The 12,398-nt window shown below is 39.6% G+C and overlaps 1 protein-coding gene across 1 annotated transcript in view; it reads right to left on the bottom strand.

Moving 5' to 3' along the window:
• Positions 1–226: 226 nt before the first annotated feature.
• LOC136674606 (PALM2-AKAP2 fusion protein) overlaps positions 227–12,398 on the bottom strand; it is a 108,858-nt gene continuing 96,686 nt past the window's right edge. The window contains exons 10-13 of the mRNA XM_066650680.1: positions 9,228–11,340; positions 7,153–7,343; positions 5,901–5,939; positions 227–3,652 (exon numbers count right to left, since the gene is read on the bottom strand). Coding sequence (XP_066506777.1) covers positions 3,506–3,652; positions 5,901–5,939; positions 7,153–7,343; positions 9,228–11,340 — 2,490 coding nt within the window. The 3' untranslated portion in view covers positions 227–3,505. The remainder of the gene's footprint in view (positions 3,653–5,900; positions 5,940–7,152; positions 7,344–9,227; positions 11,341–12,398) is intronic.

The following is a 12,398-nucleotide window of genomic DNA, read 5'->3' as shown; positions in this document are numbered from 1 at the left end:
TCTGCTATTGTCCTAATACCAAACCAGTCAGAACCAGTGTTACCAGCTGAAAGAGTTATTTGTGATTGTTTACTGTTCCTAAAGCAAAAAATGTACTGAAACCTACTCACAATTACAGTAATGCTTTCTTTTACAGTTGCCCAAGTTCTAGATCACAACAAAAATCACTGTGAGCTACAAACGGCAAAGTATTAGGCAATTGTTTTGCCAAATATGATGAAAAATTCTTGGTCTCATTTGAATTACACTGAAATGTATTATGCAGGTGAATAATATATAGTTAAAATAGGATTTGGAGTAAAAGAGTGTGGTTGAACAAACAAATTCACACTGAATTACACACGTATAATAAGGAAAGCTGGGAACGCATCCATGCGGCAGACTAGAGCTAGATTCTCTGCCTGGGCACCCATATCACATTATGCAAATCTGTGTCCTTGGACAACACTCCTAAAGGTTAATCTATCCACTGTGTAATGTGATACAATCCTAAGTCACTCTCAATACATTCATTTGCCAATTGCATAAGTGTATATGTGATTTATTTGTGTTATTTACCTACCACCTTGTCACTTCAAACTGTTTTATTGTGTCCCGTGTACGCGTAATAGCCAGAAATGCTTGGGTTTTTCATTTTACCAGCACAATACCAACAAAATGTCCTAGAACTATTGTTTGTAGCACACCCTTACCATTTTAGGAGACTGTAAAACAAACCATTAGGTAAATTTCTTACTCCAGACATGTTCCTCCAATACATACATACATACACATACTCATGCGTGCGTGCACACACACACACACACACACACACGCAAACACACACACACACACAAAAGCAGAAGAAATACAGGCCATAACTTTCATAAATGCACATACATGGTATTAAAACTATTTTCCATTCATAGATACAATGTAAATAGTTCACACTGCACAAATAAAAAATATTTCCCCCTTATCATATTCAAAATATTTGACTACTAACCGTAAGTCATATAACACATCAAAGAATCCGAATATAAATCAAATCCTTACTGACCTATTACCTAATGTTCATTGCTGAATGTCTTTTTGCTCGTCACTTCCAACGTTCAAAAGAAAAATATTACTTCACTCTCGCTCAATTAAAACATCCACCGTCACTGTGTGTAAACACACAGTGAACATCCATTAAATAAATTCCTGCAGAAACTACTTTGTCATATACACTGCTCTGTAAAAGTCAGATACCACACTTTATTTATTACGTTTTATCAGTCGATAAGCCCTTACTGAAAATGAAAATGGACAAAAAGTGGAACATTTGCAAATCATAAAAAGATGCTGGTGATCTGACAAAACCCAGAACCCAGACCTCGACATCACTGAATGTTCATGTGGAGGAACATCCCTGCAGATTTCTTAGAAAAATGTGATCAGGTCTCCCAAAATGAAAAGCAAAGATTGGATGCTTTAAATACTGAAAAATAAGTTATTTGATTAAACATATATTTAAAAAAAAAAAAAGAATAACCTAAACGTAATATCCATCTTGACTGGACATAAAATAAACAAAGTGTGGTCTCCGAAGTTTGCACAGTACTATAGGCATGGCAATATGTGCCAACTCATTCTCATCCAATGAAAAATCTTTGTAAAATCCCATAAGCATTGAATCAACAATGACACATAAGTATAAATTTTCTTATTTTTCCACAACCTTAGAGAAAAGGGTGCATCTAATCCAGAAACTACAAACACGTTTTCCTCCTTATATAGGGACGTTAAATACTTCTATGTTATATATTTATGTTTATAAAAAAGCAAGTGAAAAGACCATTTCTGAAAGTCTACACAGATAGTGTTCTTTAGATGTGCTTCCTCTCAGGGTTTCAGTTCATAGCTTCATTGTTTGTGGGGTTTTTTGGGGCTGAAATGCCCTTGGGTAGAAGGCAAGAAATCCAGAATTAAAGGAGCAGCTTCCAAACAAATGTCCAAACATGCTGCTCTTCTCTGTAATGAAGTCTTTGTTATTCAAGGCATGTCCATCACTTGTTTGGGTGCTAATTGACACTATCTTGATTTGTCTAATACATGTTTGTTGGACAGAAAGCAAGTAAGAAACAGCATTTGTTAATTTTTTATCTCAATATTCCCACTTCTCGGTCATGAATATGAATGTAGTTTTCTGCAAAGCCTCTGTAGCAATTAAACAATGCTATTTCACTGAATGAGCCAGTCCTCGCAGCTTAACAGTGAGATATTTTTGTTCACGGTAAAGACATTCATGGAAATAAACAGCACTAAATATGAATTGCTGGTTCCTGCAAATTTGCAAGGTAAAATCCATGAAAAGGTTTGTAACACTCTTAGCTGCTTTACACTGTACTCTGGTATTTTAAAATACTCAACTTCTATAAATTCATTCAACATCCACAACTATAAAACCACTGCTGCTCAAGACACATGATACAAAATGGGATTGTTAGAGGGAAAAATAGCATGTCATTTACCAAATGTTTTCAATTGGACCCAAACACTTTATACAGTTTGCAAACCACTGACAACAGGTGGTTTGTCCATACATTGCATGATCCTGAATGTAACCCTTTCCTGCCTTTGAGAAAGGCATTTCCTTAGCTTTCTGCCATATTCCTCTTCCTCTCTGCCTTACTGTAATATCTGTCTCTCAGAATTTCACGGCACTAAATAGCATTTTCATCTTGGACAACACAACTTCTCTGCCCTACTTTCATCTCACAACTTGTAAACAGTTTTTTTTGGTTTTAGTTTTTACTCATATTTTTATCCAATATGTTAAATATATACAGGGCCCAGTCGATCTACCAGATATCAAATGAAGCCTCCACTTGTTTTCATGTCATTGCATTGTGCAAAAATAACAATGCTCGTATGACTACTGCATTTGTTGCTGTTTTCCGAAGTCAGATACGTAAAGGCTCAACAAAGACTGGAAATGGTTTCATCAAAGACTTCACAACAAAAATCCATTTTCCCCAATACATTTCCAAAGTGCTCCAATTTGAAAGGAGAATTTCCATTCAAACACTCATCCTCTGTCACATCTTCATAGCCACAGAATCTCTCGTTCACTTTAAGATTAAAAACTTACAGTCATTGCATGTATCACTTGGCAAGGTCAGTTTACTCTCACTATATATATATGCCAAAAACTCAGTCAAAAATAACCTTTGTCTTTTAGTGTTTTCCAAATCTACTGCGCCCACCCACTGCAGAAAAAAAAGCTTGGAAATGAGAAAAAAAACACAGAAAGCACTTTTAATATTTGGACGTTTGGTGGTGGCTCATAGGCTGTTGCTCAGATTCCACTGTGGTATGGAAGGTCTTTGGCCTCACTGGGTGAACGCAGCTCCAGTGCAGTGCCTTGAATCAGTGAATAGCTCCTGCTGTATGAACTCAGAATAAATACTGGTGGTCATCTTCTTAAGTCTGTTCTTAGTTGTTTCTCATTCTTCCTTCTTTCTTCAGTGATAACTTTTACTCTTTACTCTTCCTCCTCCTCTTCCTCTTCCTCCTCCTCCTCCTCCTCCTCCTCCCCCTTCTCCACTTCATCCTGATTGGCATAAAGCCCCGCCTCCCATCGTAAAGCCATGTTGCTTTTCCTGCGGGTCACTCGTGTGGCCTCCAGAACCTGTACCAACACAGAGAATAGGTTATTGTTAATGTGATTCTGTACTGTTTAAACCTAGGTCCTAGACCCTTCTCTCAGCTCTACCAAGGTCAAACCTGGATATGTGTTTTGAAACTTCATAAAGAAATGAGAAGAGTATATTTTAATAGGGTAATTTACTAAAGCATACCGTGTTTTACCATATCTTTAAATATGTTCAAATATTTTACACCAGTTTCCTGTCACTAATATGTTACAAGTGTCATGTGTAGGACTTTAAGCTCCTAATGTGTTTTTGTAATTGAGCAGTACAGGGATCGGACAATGAAACTGAAACACCTGGTTTTAGACCACAATAATTTATTAGTATGGTGTAGGGCCCCCTTTTGCGGCCAATACAGCGTCAGTTCGTCTTGGGAATGACATATACAAGTCCTGCACAGTGGTCAGAGGGATTTGAAGCCATTCTTCTTGCAGGATAGTGGCCAGGTCTCTACGTGATGCTGGTGGAGGAAAACGTTTCCTGACTCGCTCCTCCAAAACACCCCAAAGTGTCTCAATAATATTTAGATCTGGTGACTGTGCAGTCCATGGGAGATGTTCAACTTCACTTTCATGTTCATCAAACCAATCTTTCACCAGTCTTGCTGTGTGTATTGGTGCATTGTCGTCCTGATACACGGCACCGCCTTCAGGACACAATGTTTGAACCATTGGATGCACATGGTCCTACTGGTGCAATGTGCAGTTAATGAAGATTGGCTGTTTCATTGTTTCATTGTCCAACCCCTGTATATGCTCCATTTATGTAATATGTTTAAATAACATGTAATATTAGTTTTTACACTGGTGTTTGTTTACAGTAATATTTGTTTCTATGTTCTACCTTCAGTATGGCCATACTGGGACTATACAGTCCTACTGTTTAGGTGAAATAAGCTTACCACAATTTTTAATTTGCTAGCTGTAATTTTCTTTGTTCTGATAATTCACCACAGTTATTTGTCTGTCCTACACTGTCTTGTTTGAAGGCTACAAAGTGAACAATTACTAGAGCATACTTTCTAAAACATGCACTTCCCATAGTTATTTTTGAGCCTTAGTCACTACAAGCTTTGAACAACTTAAGCAACATCTTTCGGGGGTTATTTTCCAGAACAGCAGGTGCTGTAAATGTATACTCCACAACACACAATACAGTCTTGGGTGTAAACACAAGCTCTCCTGGGTGTGTACAAACAGAACAGGGGAGCAGAGACTGTCATGCTGAGTTAGAGCACCAGGTGGCCCGACCGCTGACCCTTTGTCAAGCTGGCACCAGGTGTTACAATCAAAGGCCCATTGTGTATTATTCCAAAGAACTGGAATGTCCAATCTGACCTTTAAAACCTTCAAATAATTTGTATTTTAATGTCATAAATCTGTTTCTAGACAAGCAAAGGGTCCTATCAAATATATGCCTGCTTTCTCTGCTGTCATTGCCAAATTGTATTACAGCTAGTTACACTCTTAAAAATAAAGTGTTAAAAGAGGAAGGTGAATGGTTCTTTAAGGAAGTTTATTTATTTAAGTCATCTACATGTGAAGTAATTTAGAATGTGAATATTATGTATGAAAAAATACACATGGTCTGAATTGTGAACAATCTAATGTCACACAATACAGGATATGCCCACATTAGCCCACAGCAGGCTTTAATACGTTCTTATAAAAATGAATTACGACTGTTATATAAAATCAAATTGTTTTATTTACTCTCAATTCCTCCCAAGCTATAAACCCTTCAAGGGCCATGGGCATTTTTAAGAGTGCATTGTTACATTCTGAAGAAAAATGGGACAAAAAAAACAAAACAAAAAAAACGGTCGAGGAGACTGGACATTCGTTGTTCATTATGACGTGTCAAAGATATGAGGTAAGGGTGAGTGTGGATGGGGCAAGACTGGGTTCTGGGGGAGGAGACAGCGTTGCGGTGGATATTACTATGGATTAACATTTAAGATCACAAGGTGCAAACACTTTGCACACACATTTTTCTCGGGACATTTGCACAGTGCATGCTCAAATAAAAATAAGGCAAATGTCATGGCAAATGACACTGCATACACAAATGGGATTGTTTCTGGAAGTCGTGGGTATGTCAAAGTGTTTGACACTGGAGACATGCCACACCCACTGGCAAAACACCAAACCAAAAGCAATGACTTAAAAACTGACATGCAGTGACGTAAAGAGAAGGACATTGATCTTGCAAGCATTGTACCAGTACCTCAGATGTAACATCATTAGCGAGCAATAAATGGGCATACTGACGAGAAGGAAAGAGGCAGCGTTAGTCAATGAGAAACACTGAATCGAAAGCAGCTTTAGAAAAGCAAACTTCCCTCTGAAGAAAGAAAATACTGCTCTTTGTTCATCAGAATTTTTTTTTTTAACACAGAGAATTTATTCAGTGCATATGGATGAAAAATGTAACACAGATAACGACTGTAACCAATCACAACTAACCCCTTGTCCTGGCTCGTGTAGAAAGAAGCAATAAATTAAGAAACAACAAATGAAAACTAATCCTGTAAGATCGCAAAATAACATGCCACTATTATGATAAAAGTCCATGCGTTTGAACATAATGTAAAACTGCTTTACAGAAAAGGCAGTCTGGTGCTTCATATGTTTCCAAATGTTGAGTGCAAGTAACATAAATAACACTGAAATTGGCAACCCTTTGCAACAGAGGCGTGATTTGCAATTTCCAAATTCCCCGTCTTTTTCCAAATGTGAAAGGGAAAGGGACTAAATAACAATATTGGGTGCTTCATAGGCGTTTTTCAGTGTGCCTTAGTCTGTTGAAATTCTCTTTGGTCTGACCTGGAAAGTCCCTTCATTTACTCCATTTCAGTACTTCTAGGTCCTTAGACGCAAAAGAGGAATTGCTTTCCAAAGCCACAGGCTTGTGTCACCCTAGATCGTGATAGCGGATTTGAGATATTATAAACAACCTATGTGAAACTCAGCAGTAATTTCACATTTAGCACATATTTACTGAATTAGAAAAACCTTTACCAGTATTTCAGATACAAGATCAAGCAATTCTGTTTAATAGTTTTATACGCTTTAGTTTATTTTGAAAAACAAGTATTCTAAAAGTGTTGTTTTGTTCTATGTAGATTTTCTCTTTAGATTTGAGGTTACTAATGCTACAAGCTAACGTTCCTGTCCACTGAAATGAAAATAGGTCTGTCTTCTACACTAAAGTTCTACACTAAAGTCTCAGAAGGCTACTACTGTCAACACCCACACTTGACAAATCTTGTTAGTTTGTCTTGGGTATTGGGTTTTGAGGTTTGAATTCTTATGACATCTGCTCTGCTGTAATGTTAGTGGCATGGAAACATTTTCTGTACAATACAACAGTCTTGTAATGGAGAAGATCCAGTGATAATCAAACAGATGTTCTAACATGGCAATAGCTGTCTATAATAATAGCCAAGCAAGTGTTATTAATTTATTGTGACACTCACGCTGTTGTCCTCTGCCTTTTCTCGACGCTTGACCTTGTGCGTCTCGTAATCTTCCATCAGGGTCTGCATAAAGTTCTTAGGGCGCTGGCCCCCACCTGAGTCGTCGCTTCCCAAATCAGAAAGAGGGGAGGGGGCACCATTTGAAGACGCAGGGGACACTGGAGGGGCAGCACGGATCTTCTCAATTTTACCTGAGCCAAGGTAAAGAAGCATGCAGATAAGGATACAGTAAAACCTTATGTAACTTGCTAAAATGCTTATGTACTTGCTAAAATGCTAATGTGACACACAAAGGGCAGCACTTTAGCTGTTAGCAAAAATGGAACCAACAGCTTCTTTGCATGATCTGCAAATTTTAAGTCACTGTTAGATAAGTAAGTACAGTTGTCTGAACTTTATTTTTAAGATAAAGCTAACTGCTAATTGTTAAGATAATGATTCCTGTGGAAATTCAATCTAAGCGCTAATTGTGCACAGGCCATTTCAGGTCACATCAGTTGGACCATGTGTTGTGTTCAGCAACTTCACAGAAATTCTGAAGAACTGAGAAAAACGAAGGAAGAAACAGAGGGGTCGATTAAAATGAATATTACTCAACTCAAGCAACTCAAAAAACTAAATCATGTTAGTATGTTCCAAGAGTGTAAACTTGAAATTTACTCCCAAATGGACTAGCCCCCCCCACTAAAATACATCCCAGCTGGACTTTTCACATCTTCCCATCAGTGAACGCCTTTCAGCGGAAATGAAAAGAACTAAGACACATATTTGATAATATTCCAAATAGTGTTGAAAGCAGAGGAGGACAGAACTTGTGCCAAAAGCTGGGTACTTTCATTTTGTGAAATGATCCGAAATGCTTGAGTATTTATTCTCAGATATATTCTAATTGCTTAGAATAATTAGAATATTTAAAAAAAACTTCCCAAACTTTGGCAAACTATCCCAAATAATCCCATCCAAGATTTAGAGTGAGTCATAATTGCTGGAACCCAAGATAAATAAAATCTCCTTATTTGAGCCCATTATTTAGGCCAGGATAGGTACTTGGTCACAGAAATAAAAAAGACTACACAGCAAACAAAGAAACAACCTGTAAACAATTTGTACAGAAACATGAGCATTGTCTGAAGTTCCAGAAACACTTTCTATGACTCTTAGCTTAAATATCTTAATATAATTCAAGAGATAAATTATGCAATTCATTTAGGCTCCACCAGAGGGCAGTAGTTGAATGAGAGAAACGTAAGTTTGTTCCTCCTTCCTCCAAAAGTAACGTGACAGTACCATTTGTTTGTCAACCTGTATTTGTAACTTTATATACTGATTGTCACTACACCAGAAATGCCCTAAACACAGGCATTAAACCGCTTCCAGACAGAAGAATGATAGTGTGCTGCATTATTTTTAAACAGTGCCTACAGCTTGCAAAAGTGACTCACACTCTTTAGCAGCTGCTGACCATGAGGCTGTACTTGTGACTAACATAAACTAAGGGAATTCTTTTAAAGAAACCCTTAAACACGAAGGATTCTTGGAATATGACTTACAAGCAGTGGGTAACAACTCTCAAGGGTTGAGTTAAGGAGCCAATTAGTTCCAGGATTTGTTTGTAGGGAGTTGCTGCTGTTTTTAATTAGCAATCAGACTTCTCTCAAAACAAACCACATAAATAGATGTCCTCTGTGGGACACTTCAGCGTTTACAGACATGTAGCACAGGCACAGCATTTCTAATGAACAAATTGAGTGCCCACCTGATATATTTTGTGGTTTGTAATCCACAGAATCAAGAGCCAACACCAACCATTTTACAGTTCAGATGCTATTTAATTCTGTTTACTGCTGCTGCTTCAAACAACACCCCAGCCATGGTTTAGTGCAGATGTTCTCTACGTATTTCAACTTTATGGCAGTTAATAGTAAGAAGACAGAAGGCTATAGACAGCTTTTGAGTTTCTCAGCTAGGTGATCGTCAAATGTGGGATAACATGGGAATCATTTTTATAGAGTACACACCCTTCAGATTTGTACTCTATTTTATTTTATAGTCCAAGGCTTATGAAACAGACATACCTGGGGCTGTTTTCCCAGAAATGACCAGTTTAGCTGGAAGGCTATTTCTCTTGTGCTTGGCAAAGGAATTGGGGTTGGGACGCAAACTTTGGGCCAGACGCTCCCTCCGAAGCTCTTCCTCTCGCTCCTGGGCTGCCCGTATCTCCTCCTCAATCATAGATAGAGTTCTCTGCTTGCGTGAGCGCAGCTTGAAAGGCCCTGCTGTGACTTCCGTGTCCTGGGATCGGGTCACAGACGCCGTGCTTCTGAGCTCTGCTGCCTCTGAGTACTTACTGAAATAGCTGAACTCTGGCTTCTCACTTGGTGGAGGGGAAGGACTTGGAGGCCTGTGAGCATTCACCGGAATAGATGGAGTGGCTTGGACTGTGGGCATCTCTACAGTAATTTTAGGAGCCGTGGACTTCTTTTCTTCCACAGGAATTGTCTCTTTAGCAGGTGGTTCAGTCTCTTTAGAAGATGTTGAAGAGGGTTCAGAAACTTCCACATACCTCTCAGAGATAGGGGAGGATTGCTGTATGGCCTGAGGTGGCTGCCATTTGTCGGTCTGGTGTGCAATCGCTTGCTGGATGGCATTTTGAACCAGGATGCCTGCATGGTATTCCAGCTCCTCCTCGGTCAGGCTCTCTCCCATACAAGAGTAGCTCTGCTCATCTGGTGATTTTGTGCTACCTTCCAGCTTCCCATTGATAGGTGTTGTGGCCATAGGAGTGCAGGGGAAGGAGCAGTCCCCCAGGGAGTTTTCCAAGAAGGCACTCATGGTCTCATTGGAGGCACCGCTGTCACTTATGTTATCCATGTTGAAATCATTTGATAGGGTCTCCAGCACTGTGGTGTCCTGAGACCTAAGGGACAGGTCATCCAGCCCAGAGTCAATCTCCTCCGGATGATAGGAGGTGTTCATGGACCGTTGGCACATATCAGATTCTTCATCCTTGAAGATTGTCATCACTGCCCGGGCACAGGTAAAGTCATCATTTTTCCCCTCAGTGTCAATGGCATATCCAGCATGGCATAACCCCCCCCTGACCTGGCTCATTTCTCCTCCATCTTCCACAGTGACCCTACCATGGCTGGTGATTGTGATGGAGCTGCTTGACCTATCTACATCTGAAGTCCTGCAAAAGGGTTTGGCTGAATAGATCTGGGGAGCCACACTTCTTTTCGTGGCTTGTGGTTGTTGTTGTTTGCTGTGTTCCATCTGGAGAAACTGTTGGCGTGCTGCAGAAAAATCAATTCCTTGAACCACTACATCCTCCTTATTTTCTACTTCAGGTTGGGCAAAGGAAACTGTTTGTTTGGGGGGAGTTTGTGGAACTCGGCTAATTTCAGGTTTCTTCTGCTTCCTCTCCTCATATCTCCGGAGTGACTCCAGTTGTCCTGGCTCTAGCTCTTCTTCCAGTGGCTTTTCCTGAGGTGGGTTCCACCATTTTGCCGCAATCCCTGGATTTTTCTTGACTGCTTGATCTCGGATGAGCTCCAAACGTTCTTTCTCTAGTTCTGCCACCTCTTCTGAAGGCCTGACCTTTTTGACCCTTACTTCTTTCTCTGTCGGAGTGTCAAAAAGCTTGGATGGCTTCTTCTCTTCATGGAAGGCTCGAAGCTCAAATCGGGCCTCTTTCTTGATTGCACTCCCTGTCTCAGGTGACCTATGACATTCGTCATTCATCATTTCTGAATGACCATTAGGTTTGGTACTATTCAAATTGTCCTCGACATAGGTGGTCTGCTTTTTCCCCTCGACAGTAACTTCATGACTAATTGAGGATGACACATCAGAAACATGAACAGATGGCCCAGTTCCTTCTACAGTGATTGCCTGAAGCTCAGGGGAACAAGTTCCATTTGATGTCATCTCAGCTCCAGGCTCACAACAGTTGGCCTCAAGCACCTCATCAAGGTAACGAATTTCCTGGGCGACTTCACTGTCCAGTGCCTCTCCTCTGTGCTTCACACCATTCTGCCCAATTGCTGCATGGTTATGCTGGCTCTCACTTTGAGTATCCAATTCCATGTTGCCACTGGAGATGACGGTGACCGGGTCTAAGAAACTAACACTCTTCAGGCTCTTCTCACTCTTCAGTTCACTGTCATCCTCTGAAATCCTGGAGGATTTCTGAAAGCAAAGAGAGAATAATAAATGAGCTCAGATTGCACTGCTTTACAAACAGACATGCATATTTTAAGCCTCTCATATTAGGTACAACAAAATCTATGCGATAAAATCACAGTTTGTGGATTTAGGCCTTGTTTGTATATGTTTATGTAATCTGCGCTAGGCTAAAACGAATCTTTGCATAGGCCCATCATGAATAATAGAACAACTCATGATAACATGTGAACGATAATGGATTTGTTGAACTATGACCTATGGAATCTGATCCCAAGATATAAATTATTTATGAGGGCACTTCTTAGAACCTAGTTTGATGGCAAATAAGACTTGAATGAGAGTGAACAAAGACCAAAATACACCCCAGTTTTTATTTGAGCAAAAACATTAATAAGGAAAACCATTCCATTTGCCTCAAGCTATTCAGCTGTGCTTATGAAATTAAGAGCTGCACTGAAGTAGATTCATTTTCTTCCTCACACTCTTGGGCATAATCAAAAATGTAGCTGTTATCAGAGGAAAGAATTATTTGAAATATTTTCCTCATTACATTATTTGCGTTTAATTAAGGCAAGTGCATGTGAACAACTAAAGGAGCAGATATATTTTTCTGTCTGCCACAGATGACTTTTAATGGTCAAAGTGTGAATTACTTACCAAAGAAAGGCATTGCTTTTAAGTTCAGCTAAGCGCTCTTAATATTTGGGTGACTATGGCAGAGGGTCACCTTATTATGAGACACTTTTTTTTAAAGGGAGAGTAGTCTGCCTGAGGGACACTGGGGCCTCATAAAGCCAGGCAGATCCTCCTCAGGGGAAAAATACCTCTGAGTGAGCTCAGCTTTAAATAGCTTTTCACCAGATGGGACAAACCTTTTGAAATGGAAACCTGTCCCCAATTTTCATTCCCAATACCTTTTTGTGGTATTTCAAGTGCTGATGGCAGTTTTGAAGCATTACGTAACATGAACATTATCTGTAGTAGGACAGTGTTGTTGTGGGTTTCACTGAAGCCCTCCTTATGACAAAGTGGGGTTCAGGTCCTAGCCCGGGAAAGTGCAT

Source organism: Hoplias malabaricus, chromosome 18 (genome assembly GCF_029633855.1).
Source record: "Hoplias malabaricus isolate fHopMal1 chromosome 18, fHopMal1.hap1, whole genome shotgun sequence".
In the NCBI taxonomy this organism is placed as follows: domain Eukaryota; kingdom Metazoa; phylum Chordata; class Actinopteri; order Characiformes; family Erythrinidae; genus Hoplias; species Hoplias malabaricus.
The sequence above is the reverse complement of the archived record's forward strand: the minus strand, read 5'-3'. Positions and strand labels throughout refer to the sequence as shown.